The 27,529-nt window shown below is 42.4% G+C and overlaps 4 protein-coding genes across 5 annotated transcripts; 2 read left to right on the plus strand and 2 right to left on the minus strand.

Moving 5' to 3' along the window:
* Positions 1 to 345: 345 nt before the first annotated feature.
* LOC142903755 (uncharacterized) lies at positions 346 to 4,489 on the plus strand. Of its 2 annotated transcripts, none has more exons than XM_076049568.1 (5): positions 346 to 721; positions 1,020 to 1,340; positions 1,685 to 1,915; positions 2,272 to 2,601; positions 3,346 to 4,489. In XM_076049568.1, the coding sequence occupies exons 1-5, from the start codon at positions 475 to 477 to the stop codon at positions 4,293 to 4,295; spliced, it is 2,079 nt and encodes a 692-aa protein (XP_075905683.1). In that variant the 5' UTR covers positions 346 to 474; the 3' UTR covers positions 4,296 to 4,489. The 2 variants fall into 2 exon arrangements, with proteins under 2 accessions (XP_075905683.1, XP_075905692.1); XM_076049577.1 differs by having other exon boundaries at positions 347 to 721; positions 1,727 to 1,915.
* Positions 4,490 to 5,063: 574 nt separating this feature from the next.
* Positions 5,064 to 11,483, plus strand: cog4 (component of oligomeric golgi complex 4). Its single transcript, XM_076049589.1, has 19 exons — positions 5,064 to 5,312; positions 5,948 to 6,030; positions 6,124 to 6,238; positions 6,400 to 6,574; positions 6,770 to 6,963; positions 7,341 to 7,446; positions 7,522 to 7,679; positions 7,754 to 7,812; positions 7,903 to 8,027; positions 8,116 to 8,234; positions 8,577 to 8,743; positions 8,836 to 9,001; positions 9,359 to 9,421; positions 9,529 to 9,642; positions 9,723 to 9,815; positions 9,888 to 9,971; positions 10,061 to 10,162; positions 10,430 to 10,558; positions 11,154 to 11,483. Exons 1-19 carry the CDS (start codon positions 5,178 to 5,180, stop codon positions 11,286 to 11,288), a joined length of 2,322 nt encoding a protein of 773 aa, XP_075905704.1. The 5' UTR covers positions 5,064 to 5,177; the 3' UTR covers positions 11,289 to 11,483.
* Positions 11,484 to 12,031: 548 nt separating this feature from the next.
* Positions 12,032 to 19,299, minus strand: gnao1b (guanine nucleotide binding protein (G protein), alpha activating activity polypeptide O, b). The gene is made up of 8 exons (XM_076049600.1): positions 18,640 to 19,299; positions 18,359 to 18,401; positions 15,462 to 15,603; positions 15,080 to 15,240; positions 14,848 to 14,976; positions 14,626 to 14,755; positions 13,905 to 14,058; positions 12,032 to 13,801 (listed from the first exon to the last, which is right to left on the minus strand). Exons 1-8 carry the CDS (start codon positions 18,755 to 18,757, stop codon positions 13,614 to 13,616), a joined length of 1,065 nt encoding a protein of 354 aa, XP_075905715.1. The 5' UTR covers positions 18,758 to 19,299; the 3' UTR covers positions 12,032 to 13,613.
* An 839-nt stretch (positions 19,300 to 20,138) lies between these two features.
* Positions 20,139 to 26,855, minus strand: tradd (tnfrsf1a-associated via death domain). The gene is made up of 5 exons (XM_076049612.1): positions 26,709 to 26,855; positions 23,332 to 23,488; positions 22,494 to 22,774; positions 22,089 to 22,236; positions 20,139 to 21,100 (listed from the first exon to the last, which is right to left on the minus strand). Exons 2-5 carry the CDS (start codon positions 23,483 to 23,485, stop codon positions 20,802 to 20,804), a joined length of 882 nt encoding a protein of 293 aa, XP_075905727.1. The 5' UTR covers positions 23,486 to 23,488; positions 26,709 to 26,855; the 3' UTR covers positions 20,139 to 20,801.
* Positions 26,856 to 27,529: the final 674 nt, after the last annotated feature.

Below are 27,529 nucleotides of genomic sequence, written 5' to 3' on the forward strand. Positions count from 1 at the left end.
AAACACAACAAAATAAATGTCTTTGAAGCCCCACGGTACTTATCTCTTTATTGAAACAACTCTTAAAACACTGCAAAAATAAAATTATTAAAACACAGCTATTTTATGACTTACTTACTATTATTGTCTTTTTTTTCTTTTCTTTTTTCAAATTCGGCGGGCTGGATTAAAAAGTTTACGGGCCGCATAGGGGACCCGCGCCGTAGTTTGCCCATGCCTGGTCTAACACCTCTGTGTGGAATCCCATATGAGTAGGAACGGCGGTGCACTATGTGCTACTGCTAGTCTTTCGATTCGCACTCCGTACCAGAGGGTGGCGCTAATTCAACGATCAAACCCCGAAGTCAAAAAAAAAAACGAGGAAGAAGAAGTAGAAGCGGTGGCATACGCGATGTATTTATGTTACATCTACGGAACGATCTGGTCATTTTAGAGACAATATTACATGTTTAGCAGCCGCTCGGGAAAGCAGCCATGGTCCGAAAGAGGAGCTCTGCTTGGGCCTTCTTCCAGGAGATCGGCTCAGGGGCCGTTCGCTGTTTGCTCTGCTCGGACAGACTGATGAGACCAGAATACGGTGCTACTACCAATATGCTGAGACATCTACGTACCAAACATCCCAACGAATTTCATGAAACCAAGGATCGTCTTCAAGAAAATCGATCGAGCAACCTTCTTCCGGATGTGATGACGGATGAGCAGCAGTCCTGTTCCGGTATAGGTATTTTCGGGCATGTCACGTCCAGACGATACTGTTTTGGAAAGGAAGCGTAGAAGTTCATCGTGTAGCATCATTAAAATTGTTTTTGTATCACATTAAAAGAAAAGAAGAAAGTAGACGATAACAAGTACATGCAGTTACTTGGGCTTCAGTACATTGGTCTTCACATAAATGTTATTTAGAATAGACATGTTTATCATAATCATCATTGCTGTGTGGCCCATATTTTGTGTTTGTTTTGATTGTTATCTCAGTTGACATTTATGTCTTGTGCCCCCTCCCTTTCCTGCGTGGACAGAAATGGACATTATGTTTGAGACAGATGGAGACTCCAACACCTTTACAGCTGAAAAAACATCTACTAATGGCACCCAGGAGACTGAACATGAGGATTCCGATAAACAGACCAGCGATGACCCTCTCACGGGACGTCGACGGAGCTGGATTTGGAGCCACTTCGAGTCATTTGATGGCTCAGCTCGTTGCCGCATCTGCTCGGAGAGACTTCAGGCCTGCAAAGGTGGCAGCACTGGCAACATGCATCGGCACATGTCTGCCAAACACCCTGAGGTTTTCAAAACTCCAATATCTCACTCGGCAATGAAGAGATCGTCATCAGGTAATGAAGTGTACACCTCTGCAGATCTTAAATGGGTCCGCCGGGAATCGGTTTACTCACGCTGAATGAAATAATCATGTCAATACTCCTCTGCTTTTCACAAGCGTGCTGTGCTCGTTGGTTTGCGTTACAGATGTGGTCAAGTGAGATTAGACAGAGAAATGCCTGTAGCATAACAAAAACACACTGATGCCATGCACAAAGCACGGGCTGAAAATTATACTTTAGTTATTTCTCACCGCCAACATACTACGAGATGCAAAAAAAAGTGTGATATCTTCAAAACCCAGCTACATTTAAGACTTACCTAGAAACAAATGCAGCTAAACGGGGACTTCTTGCAGAACTCAGTGCTGATAAAGAGACCAGTGATGATCCTTCCGCAGGACGTAGACGAAGCTGGATTTGGAGCCACTTTGAGCTGATGGATGGCTCAGCTCGTTGCCGTCTATGCTCAGAGAACCTGCAGGCCTGCAAAGGTGGCAGCACCGGAAACATGCATCGACACATGTCTGCAAAACACCCTGAGGTTTTCAAACCTACGCTGACCCACTCATCAATGAAGAGATTATCAGGTAATGAATTATGCATTTCTGCACATCCTCAATGGTAATTCCTTTGTTCTGAATTTGTGTGAATTAAACTTGTAGTGTTTTAGACTTTTAGTATTTTTGTATAATCATGATCAAACTGATGAAGTTCACTTAAAAAAAAAAAAAGTTAAATATTGCCTCTTTTTTTTCAATTAATCGATCAATCAATCAATCAATCAAACAACTTTTATTTATAAAGCACTACATCACATCTAAAGTTGTCTTGAAGTGTTTCTCAATGTGCTTGTGCCTGTGAACTGTGATGTGTGAGCATCATCAAAAAAAGTTATGGGTTACATCTGCAAGTTAAACTCTTCCTCACACACTTTTTTTCAAAGTGCCGATGGAGGACGGCGACTCCGACAGCGTTTCCTTGGTGAATGTAGCGGAAACAATGTCTGCTGTGACTGGCATCCACGGAGCTGCTCAAGATGTTTCAGCAGAGGACCATCAGAAAGTTGAAGACCATGCTGTGGGACGCAGACACAGCTGGATTTGGAGCCACTTTGATCTGTTGGATGATTTGGCGGCAGTTCGTTGCCGCATTTGCTTCAGGACATTGCAGGACAACGGTGGCACCAGCAACCTGCATCGGCACATGTCCAAGAAACACCCCCACCTTTGCCAAACCAGACTGCCCCACTCATCAGCCAAGAGACCAATGCCAGGTAATGTCCAGCTCATTGTGCATAACAGCATGTGTTTTCTGGACTCCTCAGACAAAACACTTTTTGCCGAACATCATCAGTAGAGTAGACTTAAAAGTAACAGATTGCCTATAAAAACAGAGTACAACAGAGGTTGCTGCTCATTGTACTTCCTATAATTCCTTTTGAAAGGACAAAAAAATGTCATCTGACATTTTGAAGTCATTCTTCTAGTTATAAGGAGAGGAAAAATATAAATAAAAATATAAACCCCTAACTATGTCTTCACCTTGTGGTAATACCAGAAACGATCTACTTATTTGTTAGCACGCCATGTTTACCCTTTACAATACGCATAGTTTCTCACTAGCTCAAATCTGAAATGCACCATCTGCCCAAATTTACCTTTTTTTGTCCTATTATCAGATTACTGCAACAGACAAATTTTATCTTTTGTTTCAAGTAAGCAAATTATAACCATCTCTTCAGGCCCATTATTGAATTTACAGTATGCTGGGAAACATCCAGAAATACACTGTACAAAGCATAGAGGAAGTCCTGCTCTCACTACATAGGGCAAGGCGTTTGTTATTTTCTCTTTATTTTTGTCTTTTTTATTATCTCTTTGTTTTTTATTTTATTTTTCTGATTTAGTTTGATTAGTATTACATATGTTGTACTGACTATGCAATTGCAGTCGTGAATCATGAGGTGAATCTGTAAGTTAAATGTTGTCCTGTACTTTTTTCTTCTTCTTTTTTTAAGCGATGGTGGAGGATGGCGACTCTGACTGTGTTGTCGCGGCTGACGAAGGGGAAGTAAATTCTTCCATGAATGATATCCAGGAAGCTGGACAAGATCTTCCAACAGAAGATAATCAGAAAAGCAAGCGGAAGCGAAGTTGGATATGGAGACACTTTAATCTATTGGACGGTTTGGCTGCAGTTCATTGCCGCATTTGCTCAAGGAAACTGCAGAGCAACGGCGGCACCAGCAACCTGATTCGACACTTGTCTAAGAAACACCCGCAGCTTCTCAGAACTCAACAGCCCCACTCATCACTGGGCTCAAATGTAAATGACGGCTCATCAGCACAGCTCGAGGACACCAGACAAGGAGTTCCACTTGAACTCATGACACATGAAAAGGCAGGAGACTTCTTCCCTGTTGGTAGTGATCGGAAGCTGATTTGGAGACACTTTGACCTGCTGGAAAGTTTGGCAGCAGCCCGATGTCGCATTTGTATGAAAAAGATGCAATACTTAAGAGGAAGTAGCACCAGAAACCTGTTTCGCCACATGTCAAAGAGACACCCTCAGTTGTGTTCCCAGCTGACTGACAGATCGAACATTAATGGTGACGCACTCATGACAGTGGAGACGGAAAATGACCAGTTGAAAAAAGAGAAGGAGCTGATAGAAGTGCTGCGAACGGCGCAGAGGAAGGAGGCTGATGCTGTAGAGGAGGAGAAAGTGCTGCTGAAAAGGCTGCAAGCGGAGAACGCGAGGGAGGCAGAAGCAGAGAAGCAACACATCGAGTCGCTGAGAAGGGCGCAGCAAGAGGAGGCTGAAGACTTAAGTCGACAGAAAGAAGGGCTACAGAGAGAAAAGGAAGAGTTGCAAAAAGAAAAGGAAGAGCTGCAGAAGAAATGGGAAGAGCTTCGGAAGGAAAGAGAAAAACTTATCTTGTTTTCTGATGGATTACAAGACTTCTAATACTTTAGCATTAAGAACGCAGAAATTGTCAGATTTCAGGTTTCGAGGTTGTATATCCAATGCTCAGTTAAGTTCATTTTGTCTTCTTTTCCAAGTATTGGTTCTATTTTTCATAGTAAGTAGTTCTTAGTTTTATAATAGTTGTTGAATTATGAAGTTAAGAATTTAAAGCTATGATAATGTAAAAAAAACAATAACAATTTTGGTCACATATACTGTACACACGGTCAAATAAATATTTACCAGAAATCGAGTGGTTACCATTTTATTGTGTTGCTCAGTGACAGAAAAATGTAACTTGTATGGCTAGGAAAATATAGAAATAATCAAATATCAGAATAACAACCCTCACACTTACCTGCCAAACGTGTATTTGTTGATTTTGACAAAACGTGAACTCACTGGACCAGGCTATTCACACAAAAATGATGATGGTTTTGGTAAATAAATGTCTGAGCAGTTGCAATTTGTGAAAAAAAAAATGAAATACGTACAAGTGAACAAACAGTAACGCAGAGTTTTATTAAAATTCAGTGTTTTGTACAGTTTGTCAGTCAACGGAGAGCCTGCTGTCATATTTTAATGTCGCCTCCATCAGGTAAATAATTACCTGCGTGCGACGACGCATGCGCAGTAATTAAAGCAACAACGCGTGTTGTAACTGCAAATCCCATTTCCCATATAAAGTGTTGTGTTTTTTTAAATTACAGATTTGTTGTATGAGGGACTAGATTCGCTAACGCATTGCTTACTAAAAGCTCCACTCCCATCTCCTCGGTCTGGTCCTGCTTCCGGGCCGAGCCTGACAGACTGAATCCAGGGAGGAAATTCACCCTCTGCGTAGTTGTGACGTCGCTTCTGGATCCTGTCCTGTGTCGGAAGATGGCTGACAGCGGATCCGTGGCAGCGAAACGATGCGACTCTGGTCCAGTGTCTTCGATCAGTATGGAAACCATCTCTGCTCTGACGGAGCTGGAGGACCTGGAGAAGGTTTACCAGCAGCTCTGCGTGCAGGAGGTTGGTATGCTTTAGCTTTAGCACCAAATTTCGTCACCAAGCTTTACTTCCGGGACGCTGTTGACACAAATACTAGTCTAGCTTTTCACACTAGAGCTCCAGTTTTGAGCTTATAGATTTAATAAACAACTTTTTAAATCTTTATATCAGAGTCAAGGTTATATATAAATTATATATAGACCCCTAAACGAGTACGAGCACTGAGATACGTTAACTAAACTACTTTTCATGTAAAAATGACTGTAATTTGTGTTTGTATTTTGAATTTTGGGGTGCCGACAAATTTGTCGCGAATTAAAGGTCTAGCTCGTTAACTCTTCAACTGATCCGTGTCATGTTGCTTCTAAGTTTTCCTATGGATACACACTTCTGCTAATGTTTACCCTGCTGCCATGAAGAATGGGCGTCATGTCGAGGTGCTATTTATTCTTTTTCAAACATTAAAGGGGAATTCACTGGACAAGAAGGACTAGTTGGATAAAACATTTCATTTAGTCGATGCAAGTCCTCACATAAATGTATCTGGTCTCTGTTTTGTGACAACTTATACACCTAATAACTGTAACATGTATCTCAGGCTTTAGTTGCAGGTTGCTTGTTGCTTACATCTTATATCTTCCCCCTCCCAAATGCAGAAAGAAGTGGAAGTTGAACTACACAGATTGGTGGGACGAGAGGGCTCTATTCACACCAAGATGCTGGCACTGCAGAGGATGGGGTATAGTTTGTTTTGATTGGTGTTGTTTCCAATTAAAAATGTTCAACTCAAATTGCCCCTGTCGATGGCTCATGTCGTCTATCTGCTCGACAGGCCCAATCTTCAGCTGATCGGAGGAGATGCCAGTCAGCTGGCAGGCATGATCACGTTTACCTGTAGCCTGGCCGAAAATGTTAGTCGCAAAGTCAGACAGTTGGACCTTGCAAAGGTAAAGTCCTAGACCTGTCAGGAATAAAGTCAGGCACACAATGTGTTTTCATTAATTTTTTTGTTTATTTTGTTTTTTATGGAAACATAAATCTATTTTGATTCTGAAAATGTTGTTTTTGTTTGTTTTTAATGTGCATTTATTTTGTGTTGCTTTTGTAGACCCGGCTGTACAAGGTCATCCAACGCACTGATGATATTCTGGATTTGAAATTCTGCACAGAGGGTGTGCAGACAGCTCTGCGCAACGAAGACTATGACCAAGCTGCCGCCCACATCCACCGATACCTCTCTCTGGACCAGTCGGTTATTGAGCTGAGCAGACAGGGCGAAGAGAGTATGAAACTTCTGTCATGTATCATTGCTTATTATGTAGTCTGGCACCACAGTATAGACATACTGTAATCAGATTAGGCTGTCGTGTAGGCAGACTTATCGCTGGAAAACACAGATAATTTGTGAGGCTAATATGTCTGTATAGTATGTGTTTGACTTGTTATTGAGGTTGGATGCCATTATGTCTGCTGCACAGGCAGTACTGTGGATGCCAGTCTTGTGATGCTTCAAGAGGCAGAGCAGAAGCTGAAGGTCATCGTCACTGATAAGTTGGATGAAGCCGTTGCAGCCGTGGACCTTGCTCAAGTGGAAAGATTTTTCAAGATCTTTCCAATGCTGGGTCTTCACTCGCAGGGGCTCGCCCGCTTTGGCCAGTACCTCTGCAGTCAGGTCTGTTGTGTGTTTGGTTTTGTTGGGTTGCAGGGGCTTTTTGGTGTTCTTGTTGCGTGTCCTGCAATGTCATACTATCTCTGAAAGATGTAAAACACTGTTTGCTGAAGTGTTGTAGTGCCATCAAATTCAAAAGCAGCAGTAAGCAGCAGCATTCCAGACAATGAAAAAAGATAAAAAAAATCAGCATTTAAATCATAGATTATCCTCTCATGCCTGTTTTGACAGATTTTACAACTTCTTTTAAACACAAGGCAAGACCAAATATCTTATTTTGTTTGTATGTAAAGTCTTTATTGTTAACTTGGGCCTCTCATGTGTCGTCACCCAGAAAGACGAGTGTCTATTTTTCTGTCTGTTTCAACACATTTACACAGCTTGCATCTAAAGCTGAGGAGAACCTGCTGCTGGCTACCGGAGGAGATCTTGGTGAGAAGAGAGCCCCGCTAGTGTTTGCAGACACTCTGACACTGCTGCTGGAAGGTGAGCAAACAACCCTGGTGTACTGCCATTGTGTACTTTTCTTTGTTGGTTATGGTTTATGGTTTGTATTTCCAGGCATTGCCCTTGTTATTGAAACCCATCAGCCCATTGTGGAGACGTATTATGGACCTGGATATCTGTACACACTCATCACTCACCTGCAGCAAGAATGCGACCAACAGGCTAAGAAAATAGTTGATACGTTCATCCAGCAGAGGGGATACCACAACAAGGTGTGTATTGCAGATGACCCCCACAGTGTTTGCTCAACTCATGCACACAGTTTGATCCTGTTCCCTTCCTGTAGTTTCAGGTTGTCCAGAGCAGTATGATGAAGAGCGTTCCAGGGGAGAGGATGGAGCCCAGGTGCCTGTGTTTCTCTCAGCAACAACCTTCCCTCCACCCGCTTTGGTTTCTGTATTGTGTTTGTGTTAACATTTTGTTTCGGTCCCGCAGAGAGCTCGATCCCATTCTGACAGAAGTGACTCTGATGAATGCACGGGCGGAGCTCTACTTGCGCTTCCTGCGACGTCGCATGCTGTCTGACTTTGAGGTCGGAGATGCTCAGAGTGTTACACAAGGTAGGTTGAGGTTACTGTGCGATGCCTTTGGGAGGTGCGGTGCTGAAATGAAATATTGATAAAAAAGGTTTCTTCTTTTTCATAATAGAGCATCAGCAGAATGTTGAGAAGCTACTGAAACACTGCTCACTGAGCAGGGCCATGCAGGAGCTGATTGGCTATTACATTCCAATGGAAGAATATTACATGAGAGAGTCTGTTAATAAGGTACAGTTTGGTGTATAGCGTGTTTGTGTTGTCAGATATTTGTATTTTTTTGCATAAAGAAGAATAGGCCAAAATTTTATATAGTGCATGTATCTTTGTTTTTGATTATTTCACTTTATTCAGTCTGTCCAACAAATTCAGGAACCAAATTCACATCAGTCAGTTAAAATAATAACAAATCTCCACTTCATAGCAACGGGTGTCAAATGAGGAGATATTTTACAAAATGAACCCCATCCACATTGTTTTAATTGAACACGTTAGATTGATTCTTCATCAAATTAAACATTTAAAGCCATCTAAATAAACTGTATTTATCTGTGATTTTTTTTTTCTCCTTAGGCTGTTACTATGGACACATTTGAGAAGGGTCAGCTGACTTCCAGCATGGTGGATGATTGCTTCTACATCGTGAAGAAGTGCATCAGTCGAGCTCTATCCAGCTCTAACATCGATTGCCTATGTGCCATGATCAATCACACCAACTCTGTGCTGGAGTCGGACTTCAGGTACTAACGTTGTCCTTCCTAGTCAAAACGTACTGTTCTGAGTCGACGCCTCCAACGCCTCACTCTCTACTCTGTCCCTCCTTCACTGTCAGGGAGGTGCTGTATAATAAGCTGCGGCAGGGCTTCCCGGCCACGACGCTCCAGGACATACAGCGAGGCGTCAGCAGTGCAGTCAGTCTGATGCAGAACAGCTTCCAGCAGGGCAAATTCAACACGCTGGGCATCGAGAGCAATGAAAATGCCAAGGCTGCTTTTCTGGTATTACACAAACACACACACACACACACACACACACACACACACACACACTGCCTTTCCCTCTAGGCAGTATGGGATTTACTACAACATTTCAAGGATTTGCTGTAATGTCTTTTTTTAGAAACAAGACACGGTCAAAGTGAAGAATCCAACACGTTAGTGTTGAGGCAGTTCAGTTAGTGCTTTCATTTTTAAAATTACCGCATTAAAAAGCCTCTTAACCAGTTTGTTTAGTTGAATTTGGATCAGCTGGCAGCTTGCAGGTCTCCAGTTGCATCTTGGGAGGTTTAGGAGGGAATCACTGGAAGTCCTGTTGGCCGTGACAAACCTTCAGTCACTCTTCCCTTTCTGTCTCAGGTGACTCTGAATAATGTTGAAGTGTGCAGTGAGAATATCACAACGTTGAAGAGGAACCTCGAGGTACGTTTCGCACCCTGATTTTTTTTCACATGTCTTCCTCTTGTGTACAGATGCTGCCTTAATAGCTCCTTTTCCACACCCCTCCCCACCCACCCACACACCCACAGAATGACTGCACCAAGCTGTTCAATCAGGGTCCCGGCTCTGGGGAACAAGCCAAGATAGAAAGCTGTTTGTCAGACCTGGTCAACACATCTGCTAAGTTTAAAGATCTGCTACAGGTTTGCATCACAGATATTGATCAGACATTCTTTCCTCCCTGATTGCTGAGTTTCATACCATAAATCACGTTCTTTTAAAGGAGAGCCTCACTGAGTTAAGCACGACAGCCATAAAGCCTCAGGTGAAACCCTGGATAAGCAGCTTCCTGTCCATCTCGCACAATATAGAGGAGGTAATGCCCTTCCACACGCAGGAATAAATGAGGTGTGGAGCACGTCACTTACACTTCTCACCTGCCTTACAGGAAGAGTTCAATGATTATGAAGCCAATGATCCCTGGGTGCAGCAGCTCATCATTAACTTGGAGCAGCTGATGGGGGAGTTCAAGGTATCCTGCCTGCGCATCGTTCTTAGCAATCATCTCAACGTGTATTGATTTCTCAACTTCATTTTTTCATCCTGCCGCCTTCTCGCCAGGCCGCCCTCTCTCCTGTCATCTATGACACACTGACCAGTTTGATGACCAGCCTGATATCGATCGAAATGGAGAAGACTGTTCTGAAGTGCTCATTCAGCAGGGTGGGGAGCCACACTCAGCCATAGGGTGGCAGCACTATTCTCATCACTTCACATCACATCACTGACACTTGTGGGGGGGGAAAAAGCCTCGAGCAATGATTTATTAATAAGCCCAGAAAGGCCTGCAGGAGCAGACGGTTTGCACGCTAGCACCATCCTATTTTTGGGGCTGCATTTTTATAGGAGGCCACCGAACGAATTTATTCAACATGCAGCGCACTCACTGTTTCTATCCTGTGTGTGTCTGTGTCTGTGTGTGTGTTAAAGCTGGGTGGGCTGCAGTTTGACAAAGAGCTCCGGTCTCTCTTGGCGTACCTAACCACCATAACCACTTGGACCATCAGGGACAAGTTTGCTCGTCTCTCTCAAATGGCCACCATCCTCAACCTGGAGCGGGTAAATCGCATCGTGTTACACAAACAAAACAAGTGCCATTTGGAAGCATCCACTGCAATTATAATTTCTATGTTTTTCAATGATGCCGTCATTTAAATCTTAATTTAACATAACGTACTTTGAAACTCAAATACAAATTTATTTTGCACCTTATGATGCAGTGAACATTTTAGTTTGAATAATATTACAGTAAATATCAAAAAATCTAATAGTAGTTGGATAAGAGAAATTCTGTTTTGTTTTTTGCCCAGTTTATCTAAACTGCTTTTATAAGTAGTTACATAACAGATTACTAAACATAGAAAAAAGATAAAAGAAGCTGGATATTGAATAACCACAAGGACTAAACTGAATTCTGGCATTTTAGCATCAATTAGATGCTCATCCTGTAATTACATCAGAATTCCAAACAAACTCAAGTTCGATGCATTAGAATTGAAGAATTGAAATTCATGTTGACTATTTTATAGACTATCCTTATTTTTAAATGTATTGAATTATTTATTTCTACTGAAAAAATGTCAAGCCTGGGGTGGATAATCTCCACACTGTTGCCTACTTCACAGAAGCTCACTCTGACTCATTTGCACCGTAGGTTACCGAAATCTTGGATTACTGGGGTCCAAACTCGGGCCCCCTGACATGGCGACTGACCCCGGCTGAAGTGCGGCAGGTTCTCGCGTTGCGCATTGACTTCAGAAGCGAAGATATCAAGAGGCTGCGACTGTAACACTGCTGGATGTTTTACAGCTGCCGGACTCATTGGTTTCACACGAGGCTTATGGCAGACTAGAAGCTAAAGCTTACCGTTTTAAGGCATAGACTGTGCTTACTTGGCAGCAAAGGTAAACTATTTAATACCCAACTGTAAAATGAGTTCTATAAATGTTCTCTGTAATTTGTAATTAAAAGTTTAATTGTTTCACACTGGGAGCACTCTCATCTTTTAACCTGTAAGTATCTGTGAGAAATGAGGACACACTGGGACTGAGAGGAGCTCGGTGGCTGACAGTGAAACAGAGCAGTAATGAACATCATACCCATTAAATTGACAGAAGCAGGTCAGACAGCTGATCCAACCTAGTAATTCAATATATGAATTGGTGCTCGTGTGTGATGATGGAACACTTTTAACCTAATAAATTGAGAGCCGCTGCGCCGGGTCTCTGATCCCTGCAATCCGCCACATTTCACGAAGTGCCCTACTGCACAGAGAACCTGTTCCCAATCTTTTATACATATTTCTGACACTGAACAGAAAGCTGTGCAGCCCAGGTAATGAAGCATTAAAAGTGGTCCATTCTCATAACATTCAGCCTAATTTCCTGGTCTAACCTTAATTCCCACATGCACATTTAACAGGTCAGTGTTTGTTTAAACTCCTGTAGAAAGGACAACGGCGTGAATGGTGCAATTTTTTTTTTTTGCAACCCTCCTCTGTCTTTGGCAGCACAATCAGACTCAGACGACAAATGCAGGGGTAGTTAGGAAAAGTGTGGCTTTAATGTAAACACAACATTCGATTGGCTCAGCACAAACATTCCACATGAGAGCAACCAATAAACTACCAAAAAGGATGGGGTGCAGCACAAAAACATCCACAGTAAAAAAAACAAAACAAAAAAAAAACAAATCTGGTATAATCATAATATATATACAGTACGGTGCTTTTAAGGTGAAATGGATAGGATATGCAAACTGATGTGATAAGAGTATACGGGAACGGGATGATGAATTTCTTGGTGCACAGGTGAAAATGGAGAGCTGTACTTTTTTTCTCAGTGAAAAGAATCATGATAGGCGAGGGGGTAGAGTGCGGGGGTCGTCATCTCCCTGTTCACCGGTGAGGAGAGAAGAGGAGAGGAGAGGGTGGGACCTCCTCCCCCCACTCCCTAAACTGAGGCGAAGCCCGAACGATATCGTTCTCCTTGTGCCATATTCTATTTCTACACAGAGTCACATCAAAAGGTAAAAGCACCACGCGGAGAACGAGATGTCATTGGAGGGCTGCTTTCCATCCTCGGACCCAGAGAGAGGTGTGCACCCCGCCCCCCCCTCCACTCCCCATTGTTTCATGTCAGGAAATAAATATGTGGCACAGGATTACAGGAGGTAGGAGGAGGCATGTAGGGCATGAGGCTAAAATAAATAAATAATTCAATGATTAAAATGTCACATATTAAATAATATAAGTTGACAGAATGACATGAACTATGATTTCTCATCCTAATCCCCTATCTGTTGTCAAATGGTTGGCACCGATATGACCTCTTTTTTTTTCTTTTCTTTTTTTTTTGAAATATGCATTTAATTGGCTGTTAGGCATTTCCTCACACCAGCAGAAGCCTGTGGCAATGGGCCGCCACTCTGAGAAGAATCCTCCCTTTCATTATGTTTTGAAGTAAAGGAGAAAACAGAGTAGAACAGACCTGCAGGCTACTCAGTCATGTGTGGATCTCAGGGAAGAGGGGAGCTTTGTCCCTTACGAACATTAAAATAGCCTCCTTCCCAGCCATGACCCTCAGCCACGAGTTTAGCACCTCCCCAACAACATCGTCATCTCCACCTTCACACACACAGCAGCTCTTCAAACGGAGTACAACAGGCTATATTCAGTGCAGATATGAATGCCTCCAGATATGCGCAAAAAAAAGGAATAGAAAAAAATGTCACAGAAAAGATGGGACAAAAAAAAAAAAAAAACATGACATTGCACACTCTTCATGTTGCATGTTCTGGGCTTTTGAGTTTTGCAGAGCAAAGCTCCGGCTGAATATACCTCTTGTGCTGCCGCATCTGACCAGACCAGGTGTTGACACAGTGACATGAAACATTCAGCTCAAAAACACATTTTCATAAGACAAAACTGGGGGATGTGGAGTGAAATCAAAGTAAGAAAGGGGAACAAATCATGGCAATATTCCAGTGTGGTGTCTGACGGCAGCTCTTTGGGTCCATTTGGACGTGTAGAATTACATATTATGTGTTTAGGTATCATCAAAATTATAATTATTAACACCTCATATCTCCACGACAAACTGTGCTTGACCAGGCCTCAGTATAAGCCACACCCTCTGAGGTTGTTTGCAATAATGATGTCAGTGACGGCATCAAACACTACCTGGATGTTCCCTGTGTCTGTGGCACAGGTCAGGTGGCAATAGATCTCCTTATTGGGAGAGCGGTTCTTACTCTCAAACTGAACCTGAATGTATGCAGTGGCATCGTCATAAGTATTAGCACCTGGGGGCAAGAAGAAGAATGAAGAGAGAAAGCAGAGCGTGAGGCACAAACCAGTGGCTGCACGAGGATCTTGCCAGAGAGAGAGTGACATTCGAGGACCTACCTGTATATTCTGGAAAACAAATAGTCAGCGGTGACTTTTTGATCTTCTCAGCGAAAAGATCCTTCTTGTTGAGGAAGAGAATGATGGAGGTGTCGATGAAGAACTTGTTATTACAGATGGAATCAAAGAGCATTAGCGACTCGTGCATGCGGTTCTGTGGGAAGAACGGACATGAAGTTAGTATTACAGACTGGGGGGAGGAGACTGGAAGAGAATAAAAATCATTAAAGGCAAATAAGGACTTGAACAGTAACTGCCAAAATAGCTTTTTCTATGAAAGTTATAGTTGTAGGCATCATGTGTTAATCTTTCATATGTGTATACCTTTTGTAAGCGAGTATAGAAAACCTATTTCAATCTGGATTAAGATTTTTGAGCAAAAGATTTCTGTCTCCAAAATTGGAGAAATACCAATTTAAATAAAAACCAACAGTTTAAATTAAAACAAAAATGGTTTAAGAATTAACTTGTAAAAAACTCAAACACATCCTTCAAATCAATGTTCTTCAGTACAAAACAAATAACCATTGAAAAAATTATTTTTACTTAACCTGGGTAATAAACATATGTGAGGGTATTGAATTTAAACAGTGACAACAATAGTGCAGCAATGGTTACCCAGCCAAACTTGCAGCAGTGTTTTGGAATGCACATCCCACATCATGCCACATCATCAGCCTCTAAAAACTGATACGCGGTGATTTCACTGAGTCATACTTACAGTTGTTTCATCTTCATGGAGCACCTGGTCATATCCACTCAGAGCAACGCAGAAGATAATGGCTGTCACATCTTCAAAGCAGTGGATCCACTTCTTCCTCTCTGACCTCTGTCCTCCCACATCAAACAGCCTGCAAAAAGTGCAAGTCAATGTGGAAACATAGGTGAGATTCCTAAGCAGAATCTAACACAAATACCATGCAGGCCACTCTGTGTGCTTTACCTGAAGTGGAGATTTTTAAACGTGAAATGAGTTTCCACAATTCCGGTGGTTTTCACTCGAGTTCTCAAGATGTCCTGCTCTGTGGGCTGGTAATCTGCTGCCCCAATTCGATCAAGGCTGTCCAGGTAGCTGAAGACGTGAACAAAGGAGGAGAGTTAAAAGACAGTTTGGTTTCTGTTGCTATTTTGGGATCACATTTTTCCTCTTTTTCTATTTTTTCAGATCCACTCACTATTGAGCAGAATCGTTGAGTTGGTATTCCCGGGCACGACTGAAGCACTCCTGAGTCCCAGCATCAGCCCATACACGCTTCATGGCAGCCAAAAGCTCTGCAGAGTACGGCTCTGTGTCCTCCATACGGCTGACCACATCACACACCAGCTTGGCATCCGCCTGGGCAAATACATTTCATCAAGAACATCAGACAAAAGAATAACTAACTCATTAAAATCTGCTGGAAATGTAGCACAAGCTTTCATACTTACAACAGTAATAATTTTGGGAGTAAAATAATAACTAACACAAGACACTGACAGGATAGTCAAACCCGTAATGATCTCATTGAAGCCTCTCTGTCGTCGCGAGGTGCACATGTAAGTGAATGTCAGACTAACTTTTCTATCCTTGTCTCCAAACTCGATGCCCAGGGAGTCCATGGCTCGGAGAATGGCTGCCAAGCTCTGGATGGTGTTGCTGTAGACCACGGGCTTGTATTGCTTCACATCATCCCCAGAGAAACCGTCTTCATGTATGATCCTGCCCGTGCACACAGACATTAGAGGCAAGTACACACTCACATGCACGCTGGCACCAATTACAGCGCGTCTCCCTCCCCGCCCTCCCACCATCTCCTCCTAAAAAGCACCTTTTAAGTGTGTCAGTGTATAATGGGATGAAAATTGATCACATTATCAGTCTATTGTCTGTAATTGGCCAGTAATGTGATATCTGTGCGATTTATAATTTATGACGGCCAGTGGAGGGGATCAATCAGAGCACTAATCAATCGCGGCGCACAGGATTCTGCTGTTACATTTTGGAACGGCCCAGTTGAACTGCTCATAATCTGGTCATTATTAAATTATCCATCAGCACACTTTCACTCTGACCTCACATGCACTTAGTCTACCTAGAGTCAAGCATAACCTTGAGAAACTGACCTGCATTACGCATGCTGTGGATCTGTTCGCCCCCTCTTTGATTAATGATTCATATTTGATGAGAGAGGAACAAATAACGGATTATTGTTTTTGACCCATAGTCAGCTAAACAATGCCATTGTTGGGATTGTTTAAACACAGGCTGACTATGTCTGCATGCATGTAGAAATTTTGGTAAAACGGTCAGTTTGAAATAAATAAACATGTGCCATAGAACCGTTTTAGCTTAATATAATAGGCTTCATCTAATAGTGTGTTTTAGATCCAACTCACCAATCCGCCAATGAAATGACATGTCTTTGAATGAGTTCAATTCAAGAAAATGCATGTTTTAACTACCATATGTGACGTATGAAATTATTTATTTGAAATAATACATTAATTATTATTATATCTGTTCAAAATCATTTCTTAACCCGGATTTTTGTTAATAAATGGGGAACAGAAAGCACCCACTATATTTTAATTGTGATTTTAACACATAAAACTATCAATTTCTTTGCAAGACATTTTACAAGTGCCCTACAAGCCTACAAGGATTGCAATTAGTCCATAAAAGTGAATAAGTGAGTGGGACTTCCAAGGAAAGGACCGTCAAGGATGCTACTGGCAATTACATGCTTATTGTTTCATAAAATGTATTTTCCAATCTAGGTTTCTAATGTAAAAACAAATAGATTGGTTAAACGGACCATCACGATATCCCAAATACTGTGCTCTCATTTTAGCCAGACAGCAGTTCTAAGACTAAACATGATTTCACTGACAGAGAGATGCCCTAGTTATATAATCAACCTGGAAAACTGCAACCTATGTGAGCAGTTAAGCTTTTTGAATGAAAATTGTTCTGAAACAATCTGTAATGCAATGGACTAGGTGCACTAATAGATACCCGAATGGTGACTAAATATAATAAATAATATTCTGCAAGCATAGAAAGTCTAACCATGAGAAGCAAATGTAAAAATAGGCACAATCGACATCAGGATATGGTTAATCTGTTTTTTTACTCGTGACATTGAAATCATTCAAATCATAAACTTCGGTGTTTCTCATAAGACACGAGATGAAGTATTGAAAGGTTATCAATCAAACTGTACTGTGTTCTCGTGCAAACAGAATGCAGAACTGTGGCATTCGACTCACAAAGGCTCGAATGACATACATATTATTGATGCTGAGGCCAAGACAAATATAAAGCAGGCAATTAAAATTTTACGACCCCCCCACCCCCCTGCGTGTACTAAAACTGCAGCCACACTATGAATTCAGGATCATTCAAATCCTGAAAATTATCGCTATTTTAAGTAAACACATCCTGTGCTGAGACCGACGCAGAGGGTTATGGATGGGCAGATACCATGGGGGAAGGTAATGAGGTGAAGGAAAGAGGAGGAAACAGGCCATGGAGGAAAGCAGGGAGGGAGGAGAGAGAGGGGAGGGCACAGTCAGTGCAGTGCAGACGGAGATGCACTGAGCAGGATGGAGGAAGAAGAGAGACACGCCGATCCCCCTCGAAAACTGGCAACGGTATCCCGCAAGCCAGAAAATATAGGTGCCGGCGGCGGGGGGGACGGACGGTCCCATTCGCCGGACAGAAACATCGAGAAACTTAACTAAGAGCTTTACAGAAAACAACAACATTGATTTAAATCATCAAAGAGTGATTTGGCTTAGAAAGGGGAAGGTTGAGATGAGGTTTTAGATGCCATATTTCTGCGTAAATCCGCTTTATAGGCAAAGTACTCCCGGCAATATCGGGCACTTAAAGCCATTAAGATTAAAAGCAGAGGTATTCACTAATGGAGCTGTAGTGACCTCGATGTAATTCACACACACACACACACACACACACACACACACACACACACACACACACAGTCTCTCCCTCCCTCTCTTTCTCTCTCTCTCTCTCTCTCACACACACACACACACGCACACGCACGCACACGCGCAGAGGAACAACACCCACATATTCCCAGTTGCACACTCCCCAGTCGAGCAAAAAAAGAAAAAAAAAAAAAAAAAAAAAAAGACTAGAAAGAAAACCCTCGTTAACTACATTTCAGCACCGGGGCGGTGAACAGCGACCGCGGCCTCCCGCAGCCTTCAAGCGTCGGTCTGCAGGAGGTGCTCGAGTCACCGGCGCTCCTCCTCCGGGCTACGGCCTCTCGAAACATGGCGGCTCAACCTTTCTTAGTACAAGATAGGAAGGGGGGGGGCGGAGGGAGGGAGGCGCAATCTCGGGCCTTTGGCTGCGGGCTGTATTGCACTTACTGCCGCTAAAATAAAAAATAGCGCTGAGTGGTGGGGTGGGGGGAGGAAGAAGAAAACCAAGCCGAGACACTTACTTCATCTGTTTGACGATGGTGCTTTTGCCCGACTCTCCGCCTCCTGCAACAGAACGGAGGAGCAGAGTGAGAGTCGGCAGTGAAATCAGGACCATGGAGAGCACCTCCGCCCCACACGCACGCACACACACACACACACACACACACACACACACACACACACACACACACACACACACACACACACACACGCAGTCCCGAGCCATGGAGCAAAAAGCGATGATGATACGCCCGGCGGTGGCCGGGTGGGTGGCTGGGTGTCTGGGTAATGTCGCTCTTACCCAGCAGCAGCAACTTGACGTCCTTGGCGGCGACCATGCCGTCCTCCTTCAGGTTCTTCTCGATGGCCTTGCTCCGGTCGAGAGCCGCGCGTTCCTCGGCGCTCAGTGTACATCCCATATTTCCAGGCGAATAAGCGACTCCCTGCCCGTCCCGTCGTCCGTCTCCCGGTCCGCCCTGTTCGGTCCGCCCTGCTGGTCCCCCCTCGCCGACTCTGTGTGTCAATCAGTGCGCCGCGGTCTCCTCGCTCGAAGCTCTGCTCTGCTCTGCTCCCCCTGTGCGCCGTGTGGCTGGCTACAGCATTAGGCCCGGGCTGCAGGGAGGGCGACGACGGAGCCGGGCTTTCCGAAACGGTGCTTTTTTTTCTCTCTCTCTCTACCTCCGTCCGCGAACGACTCGGTTTCCTCTCTCTCTCTGTATCTCTCCCTCTCTCTATCTCTCTCTCTCTCTCTCTTCGCTCCGTCTCCTCTCTCCGAGGGGATTGGGGGGTGGGGTCGCTGTGCTGCTCGAGCCTGCAGGGTTGGGAGCTGTTGTTAGGTGGGGAGGGGGCCTCTCTCTCCCTCTCTCTCTCTCTCTCTACAGGGCGGCGCTGCTGCTGCTGCTGCTGCTGGTGATGACGGCGAAGCGCGAGCGAGCGGATCTCGGGCGAATCTATTCACGAGAGCGGACGGGAGTGGCGCGCGAGACCAAGTGGAAAGCAAAGGGTGGAGGGGAGGGGCGGGGGGGAGGGGACGGCTCTGGCTGCGCGAGACACAATCCTCGCTGACGTCACAGCCGCCTTTGCTGCGCTGCTAATCGCGGTCCCGTATGAAAGATTTTGATTTTGAAGCGGAAGGAGTCGTTAAAATGGCAACTCTTGACTTGTGGTTGTTGTGATTTGATTGTCGTCGAACTTTTCTACGTTCAAAACTATAAACGCCAACGCCACTTGTATTGAATGACACAAAATGCACGCCTGAGTAGGTAATTGGCGACCACCGAGGATTATATACACACACAGAGAGACACATTCATACATAGATACATTAATAAAATAGATTTTAAGCGTGTCATTGTAGCAAAACACATCAAACAACAGGTCTACATGTTGTGTGAAGTTTAACATAAGTCATTATGACTCTGGCCTGAGGTAAAGTCAAAGCAGGTTTTTTTCCCAATGATTTTTGTGTGATGCTGGTAAACAGAAAAGTTAACGCAGTGTGTTTATTGTAACGTTGTACATGTTTTAGTTGGGGGTTGTGGTTTTTAAACTATATCAGTAATAAGTGTTTTTGTGTATGTGATAAAAGCTTTTAATCCACACATCACATCTGGCTGGGTGGTAGAGTATAAAAAAGAGGGTGGGGGTGTATTAGCAAAGGACCGTGGATAAAAACGGAAGAGAAACTGAACGTGAAGAGACTTCAGTCAATTTATATTTTGGTAATAAATCTGGCATTGCCATTTACCACAAACCATTTCACATATAGAGACACATGGGGAAAGTACACACATCCAATGATAACATTGGGAATCAGCACAGTTTAATGAAGTCAGCATGTGCACGTGTGTGACAGCGATGGTGAGGTGGGGGGGTTGGAGGGTGGTGGGGATTAACACTAAATTACACCTGGGGGAATTTTGTGAAAATTATGTTTTCAGTTTTAATTACACTAATGGATCAAACACAAACACTTACTTTAAAACAAAAAAAAAACCCACACAAGTATTTAATTTGTATGGACCCATTTTGTGAAAACAAAACGACTACAGACAAGATTGAACAGGCTCAAATGTCACAATGACTTATAAAGAAAATAATTAAAATGATGAAAACAGTTTATACAGTGCATTCTACTCAAACTGGTGTTTTTTTTTTTAAACAGGGATGACAGGAAATTCATCTTAACTACAACAGTATTGAAAACACTAATAACCCAAAATCAAGATATAAAATCAGCTCTGTTTGCATCACACACACACACACACACACACACACACACACACACACACACACACACACACACACACACACACACACACACACACACACACACACACACACACACACACACACACACACACACACAGTCGACAGCTTCTCAAGAACAGACGGCCTGTCCCTTCCACACGTTTCGTGACTCGTACACACAAGGAGGGAAAAAAAAAACAAAAAAAACAGGAGTTACTCTTGTGGCTGTATGTCCAGGAGGTTTTCAGCCAGGCCAGTAAGTTTGCAGTCTTCCAGTGCTTTGACCAGGCAGCTCAGCTTGGCCGCCCTACCCTCCGCCTGCATGAAGCGGCTGAGCAGCTGATAGGCTTGCTCGTACAGCCCTTCTCTCTCGTATTCGTAAGCCAAGTTGTCAATGGCCGGGCCCTTCAGAGCTCGGCAGTTCCTCCCCAGGGCCCTCCCTACGGTTTTCCACTGGCGACCCACTCCGTTGGAAAAGCTCTGAACATCTGCCGCGGTCAGCATTCGGTCCTCTGACAGGCCAAGAGATAAAGCGTGGAGGAAATAAAGACATTTATGTAAAGCTTATTTAATTGTGGTTGCATAACCTTTTGGTTCATAAACATACGTGTGTGCAAACAGCCATTGCCTCAAATAACTTACCACCTATTCACTTTTACCTTACATGACATCCACAACATGTTTTTGGTCATACTAAAGTCTCTTAAAGCATCAAAACAATCATGTAAGGATAGTAATTAATTTAAGCTTTACAACAACCATTATATATTATATTGTCATTCAGTTCCTGTTAGCAACAGCAGATAAGGAGCGAAATCCAAATCCGTTAGTAACCTTACACTTAAAAATAAATGTATTCACGGCTGACTCCTAAAAGTTGATGCTAATTCACTGACTGTTTGTTTTGCTACTGGTGGACCACAGTAGAAATGGATTAATAGTTCAGCTAGAATTAGAAACCAGGACAGTCTGAGCTGTCTGTGCCTGTGAGGGGGCACTCAGGGGAATAAAGGTCCCCCATGCCTAACTGTGAGTGTGGGAGTTGAGTGTAAATGAAGATGAACTTAATTTAAATCTGAAAGTAATTGAATTACAGAATATAATTAACTTTCAGAATACATGGCTCCTCAATTTAGGTTAATTTATCAGTTCATATTGAAATGGATGCCTGTGAATTAATGCAAACCGAACATGTCTTTGTGCATCGACTCATCACACAGAATGACCATCACTTTATAAAGTCAACCTGAAAAAGGACATTCTATTCATACAATTAACACAATAATAATAATACAAAATAATGGCGCATCAAAGATGGAAATTTGTCAGCTACTTGGATCAAACTATTTGCTTTCTGACAAGTCCAACGCATCCCAGAACAACCTTGAACTGAACAAGGCAACAGCAACACTGACGAGTAATTGTAGTGGTGCGTGACTGTAAAGCCTCTTAGATGACATCAACAAGAAGGTAGAAATACTAATGTTGGTCCTAACTTACCAAAGACACGGTTCTGGAACTTGAAGCAGTTGCTGGGGAGAGGAGACTCTTCCTGTGTGTTGGTGGTCAGCTGCGGGGCTGGACGGCGGGCCTGACTCTGCAGCTGCTGCTCCAGATGATCAATCTCCTCATCACGGAGGCGCTCGGGCTGACACAAACACAACAACTGTCACATTCTCCCTGTTGTAATTTTGCCTAAAATCGCTATATTTTCTAACAAAACATGCTCTCACTCTCTGAGTGAACAGTGTATTGCATTCAAGGGTAAAACTATGCGTATCTGTATTTATCTCAGCAGCAATTGACAAAATGACAGAGCAGAAACCCGTAACAACATGTGCTGACTGCCTGTGGAAATGCCATTTCAAAATCTGTGACACAAACAAGTGGAAACATCTCATATACCTGTGAGAAGTGTATGTGCTGGAGGCAGAGTTGCGGGTCGTCCAGACACAGATCCAGGGTGTGCGTGCTGGCCTTGAGCTGAGTTTCCACCCTGAGCTCCTGCGAAAGGCTGAGCAGTCGAGAAGCGTGTTGGGAGAGAGACTGAAGCACTGCCCCTGAGCTGTAGCTTTCCAGGAACTGCTGGCAGGCTGCAACCTCCACAAACTTCACCTCCACGCCCAAGAAGGGATCAGCATCGTGGACCTTTAGAATCTCATAACCAGCAAGACCACCAGCAGAATCTAACAGACAAAGAAAAACAGTTACTTGAGATGTGACGCGCAGTAAAATTTGCTATTTCAAGATTCAAGATTGTTTATTTGTCATTATGTGAACATGACAAAATTTCCTTCAGAGGGAGTTCTCGGCTAAAAACTCTCTGAATAAATATCTGAATATTTATCTGTCTCCCATGACTGGCAACACATGGCACAATTTCATTCCATTAGTTCACACCAAGCTACACTGTATAACATGAACGTCATGATGTGCAAATTGCAGCATGAAAGAGCAAACCAAATATAAACTAAAGCGTCATCAGTGAAAATGTGTAAATGTAGGTCACAGTAATTGCTACACTGTAAGCCTACATTTTTGGCACAGTTGGAATTTTATTGCAAGCTGTCATTGGTTGCAAGAACCTTTTTCACACTGATGTTGGAACGTTTTAAAGAAAAGACATCAACAAATCAAGGGTCTTGCCTTGTTTGCCTCACGTTGCTTATCTTTTGTAAGGGATGCCCTGGAAATCACACAGTGTGTTATAGCCGGCCTATATAAAACGCCAGACGATACTTGCCTATCAGTGTCAGCTTGATGACTTTGAAAACGATGAACTTTCCCTCCTGCTGGTCTTTGTACAGAGCGAGAAGGTTCACAGCAGGACAGAGTGACTGCAGAAACATGACCGCACATCCTGTCCACGGTCCTCCATCCACTGTCTTGTCTGCCATTCTCTGAACACAACACAGTTTCATTGTTCATCACTGACTCAACGTCATACATGGTGAGTGCATTTAACAGGACGTATTTATGTTGTGCTTCTGCTGCTGCTGCTAACGACTAACTGTGATTACTGTTTGGAGTTTCATATGAAGCTCTAAAAGATCCCTCAACCAAAGTGAAGAATGCAAATATGAATAAATCTGTTGCCACACTTGTAAGCATTACACAACATGTGATTATCCGCATTCTTCACGTTGAATGCAGAAATTTGCACTGCACTTTGCGTTTCCGTTACACTTTTTCGCAGAATTGACGAGAATTAGGTTTGCTTTTGGTTGTTTACGTTTGTTTGCTGTCAAGAATGGTGGTTATATTTTTCTCTTTGATTACTTAAACATATTCCCTCTCCTCCTCTGTCCAAACATAACGCGCCATTTCCTCTTGACGTGAACTGGTCACATGACCCCGTGCTACACGTCCGCTGACGCGTAAATGTGTTTCCATGACACTTTTGCGATATACCTCTGCATTGATGCGTCTGAAAAACCACCTCATGAGAATGTAAAAACCTTTTAGTGATATTTGAGAGGTTTTTCAGAGTTTAGGTGTTTCCATGACCAGTTTTTTATTGCGAAATTTAGGTTTTGCGCAATTCTAGGGGTAATGGAAACCCAGCTAGCGCGATGTGATTTTTCTAGTCTCAATTTGCAGCATGGACTGTTGCATAGTCTTGCTCCACCTCCCCTTTGCACAGTGGGATTAATCAGTAGAATTGACTTTGATATAAGCAACTGCTTTTTTGTTGCTTTTAAAACTAATTTTAAGGGACATTATTACATAATGGCAGAACCACTTCAGCTGATGATATCATGAGACCTGAATCAAACTCAAACTAAACTACGGATTAGGGATAGAGCATCTCATAATATTCATCATTTACATGATTTATTTTAGCTTAGGCATTTTAGAATTTACCTCATTTGAAACGTTGCATTGATTTTGAAATACTAAGGGGTTTGAAGGATCCCAGTTTTCTATAGTGATAACAGTTTTCTATTGGGCAAAGCACATCTTTTATTAATCTTTTAAAAGGACTACTGCCAACATCTACCACTCTGTTCTATCATCTTAATGTTTTGTTGTTTCATACTACTCCAACCCAAAAGCTCAAAGGTCCTTAGGTTAATACCAACAATATTGCAAGATCACTCTATTTGCAGACCTCGAGGCAAATCCTTCGATGGATAAAACCAAGCAAAATGACACATGCAGGCTTCACTGTATAACTTTAGTGCCGTTTATCGGATTCTAAACTTGATAGACTGTTCAGCACACTGTTCCTTTTAACTGAAGAGATTTACACTTGCATTAAAAATCAATCACTGAACCACTCTTAAGAGCACTGCGGTTGCAGCCACAAGACATGTCTCTGGAGGAATACAACCCTGCTTCTCTTCCAGTGGTCTCTAGTCGTTGAAGCCCCACTCCACAGCACTATTTTCCCTGCCCTTTTGAAACCATCGTTACATAAAAACATGTTTAATCTCAGTCCACCCATCCCCCCAGTCCAGCCCCTAACTCCTGTACTCTGAGTGAACCACTGCAGACCGCCATCTCACCCTTGGTGTTTTCTCGATACGCGGGATGCTGTGCACTCTCTGACGAAAGAGCATCCTCTGAGCTGGATTATATGCATGTCCTCATGTTCCACTAATACACAGTATGCTTGGCTACTGGGTCTGCAGGAATCTCCTCAACTTAGTCTGCATGTAATTATATGCCATCCTATCTACCGTACTCTGGAAGGACAGAGTGAGATTTGTTCACCAGCTGTATGAGGATTAAGTGATCATCAGGAGCTTAAAATATATCGTTTAGTCCTTATCTGCCAAAAGGCAACCTCTAGTATTCCCTTGACAGCTCATATCATGTTAGGTTAATAAAAAAAGGAAACAACATAATTAAGCACAGCCTAAAATAATCCTTAATTGTATGCTTTGCCCATCATGCTAACTTTTAATTTTTTTATGTTGTTGTTTCAAAAGAAGTAATGTGGTGCATATTTACTTTAAAGATTATTGACACAGATACATTTGCGAATAATTCACATTTTGATCTTTTTCATTTCGCGTATTACAGGTACTACCCAGAAAATTAGAATATCCTGAAAAGGTTGTTGTATTTTTACAATTCAACTTAAAAGGTGAACTTGACATATTATATAAATGAATAATATGCAAATCAATATATTTCAAGTTTTTATTTCTTCGGATTTTGCTGATCAGGTCTTGGAGCTTAAAAAAAAACTCAAATTCAAAAACTCAGAAAATGAGTTTGTGGGTTTGTGGTTTTAATAAGCTGAAAATCTTAATCAGCAAAGTTACAACAAGGAACTGCATGATATATGTCAATTTGCGTGTAATGGCTCAATACAATTTGGTGGTTTCATATTTTATGTTAAATTGCCAAAATAAAACAACGTTTACTCGATATTCTAATTTTTCAGGTAGTACCTGTATGTTATTTATTTTTGTTTGTCCTCTCTGTCATCAATTTAATACAATGAAACCAATATGTCTTTACAGATGGAGACCCGAGTGATTACAAAATAATAATTATTACAGGCCTCAAGGGGAAAAACTGAGTTCTGATAATAATGATTCCACGCTAAGATAGAATTCAAGAATATGGCCCCGTTTCCTAAATGACGAGTTTTACCATTATCACCATATTTGTTTTGAGATGGTACGTATTTTAGATTATTCGAACAAAACAAGTACAATAAACTTTTGTATCTAATGACTCCAAGTGCAGTAACAACAGGCCAAGCTGATGTATTCCATATCCCCCTAAGTAATGTCAGTAAGTATGGGCTACAAGTGTTTTGAACCGCACAGAACGTGTCCAGTTAGCTTGCTACCTGTCCCACGTGTAATGTTTTAGATCTTACAGCAGCAGTGAAGAATAATTCGAGTCATATTAGAAGAAATAACACTTTAAACACCATGTATTTGGGAAATAACACGATGTAAATAGCTTCGATGACAGTAAACGTTCAATCGTGTTAATAAGCTTCTGCCCTCAAACTTTCGGCCACAAGTGATCCGATGGACAATTTTCAGTGTCGTCTGTTTGGCTCAAAGATGCAAAACTAGCGAGATTATACTTCTTACTTCCCATCTGTTGAACTCGTTGTAAAGTAATGAAACGTTATAATCTGTTCAAACTTACCTCAAAACTTTAGATATTGTTCGAAGGCTCTTCCTCCTGCGAACTCACACCCACTTCGACACGTAATAACTTCTTGATCAGTGATTGGCTGAGCTGAAATTATGAACTGCTCTGATTGGTGCAAATCAAAGCACTGTCCAAGTGAGACAGAGAGAAGAAGAAAAAAAAAATCGTGACAGGAAGGAAGTTTCAAGAAGGAATCCATACATTCTTGCGCTGTACTTATATCACTGTACACAGGATATCCAGACAGTATTCCACAGTAATTATTTCATAAAAACAAATAGAATTGTTAGACTAAAATAGACTTAAACAGTAACAACCACTCAATGAAGAGCAACGTTGAAAAAGTATTGAAAAGCGAAACACTGATTTGTCGAATGACCATATTAGAGTTACAAAAATAATGAGGTGGAAATGCCAGCAACCTACCTCCCTGCAGTCAACCTACAAGCCTAGAGAGCTACAAGAAATTCACAGCACACGTAGAATCGGTCTCTTCAAAACAAGACTATTTGATAAGTCGTCAATGATATACTGATTTGTTGGTTTCAAATGTCTTTAATATATATTTCTTGGTAGAATATAGTGGTAAAATATATCGGTTTCATATATATATGCATACTTAAACACACACACACACACACACACACACACACACACACACACACACACACACACACACACACCTTGTCCATTTAAACTGTTATATCTGTGTGTGTTTACATACATACGTCAAAAGTTTGGACGCACCTTCTCATTTAATTTTTTTTTTTTTTTTTACAACTTTCTACACTGCAGATAGATACTGAAGACATCAA

This window comes from Nelusetta ayraudi, unplaced genomic scaffold (genome assembly GCF_046127955.1).
Source record: "Nelusetta ayraudi isolate G7.1 ecotype Tasmania unplaced genomic scaffold, CSIRO-AGI_Nayr_v1 ptg000005l, whole genome shotgun sequence".
Classification (NCBI taxonomy): Eukaryota; Metazoa; Chordata; class Actinopteri; order Tetraodontiformes; family Monacanthidae; genus Nelusetta; species Nelusetta ayraudi.

Excerpts from the sequence above, each read along its gene's own strand:
- tradd (XM_076049612.1), bottom strand. The coding sequence starts at position 23,485 with ATGGCAGACAAGACAGTGGATGGAGGACCGTGGACAGGATGTGCGGTC. Across the intron at positions 22,775-23,331 it reads CATCAAGCTGACACTGATAG|ATTCTGCTGGTGGTCTTGCT; the intron begins GCAAGTATCGTC and ends TTTGTCTGTTAG. Across the intron at positions 22,237-22,493 it reads AGCACATACACTTCTCACAG|CCCGAGCGCCTCCGTGATGA; the intron begins GTATATGAGATG and ends TGTTTGTGTCAG.
- gnao1b (XM_076049600.1), bottom strand. The coding sequence starts at position 18,757 with ATGGGATGTACACTGAGCGCCGAGGAACGCGCGGCTCTCGACCGGAGC. Across the intron at positions 15,604-18,358 it reads ACCATCGTCAAACAGATGAA|GATCATACATGAAGACGGTT; the intron begins GTAAGTGTCTCG and ends GTGCACGGGCAG. Across the intron at positions 14,059-14,625 it reads TCCATGAAGATGAAACAACT|AACCGCATGCACGAGTCGCT; the intron begins GTAAGTATGACT and ends TTCTTCCCACAG.
- cog4 (XM_076049589.1), top strand. The coding sequence starts at position 5,178 with ATGGCTGACAGCGGATCCGTGGCAGCGAAACGATGCGACTCTGGTCCA. Across the intron at positions 5,313-5,947 it reads AGCAGCTCTGCGTGCAGGAG|AAAGAAGTGGAAGTTGAACT; the intron begins GTTGGTATGCTT and ends TCCCAAATGCAG. Across the intron at positions 7,680-7,753 it reads AGAGGGGATACCACAACAAG|TTTCAGGTTGTCCAGAGCAG; the intron begins GTGTGTATTGCA and ends CCCTTCCTGTAG.
- LOC142903755 (XM_076049568.1), top strand. The coding sequence starts at position 475 with ATGGTCCGAAAGAGGAGCTCTGCTTGGGCCTTCTTCCAGGAGATCGGC. Across the intron at positions 722-1,019 it reads GCAGTCCTGTTCCGGTATAG|AAATGGACATTATGTTTGAG; the intron begins GTATTTTCGGGC and ends CTGCGTGGACAG. Across the intron at positions 1,916-2,271 it reads ATCAATGAAGAGATTATCAG|TGCCGATGGAGGACGGCGAC; the intron begins GTAATGAATTAT and ends TTTTTTTCAAAG.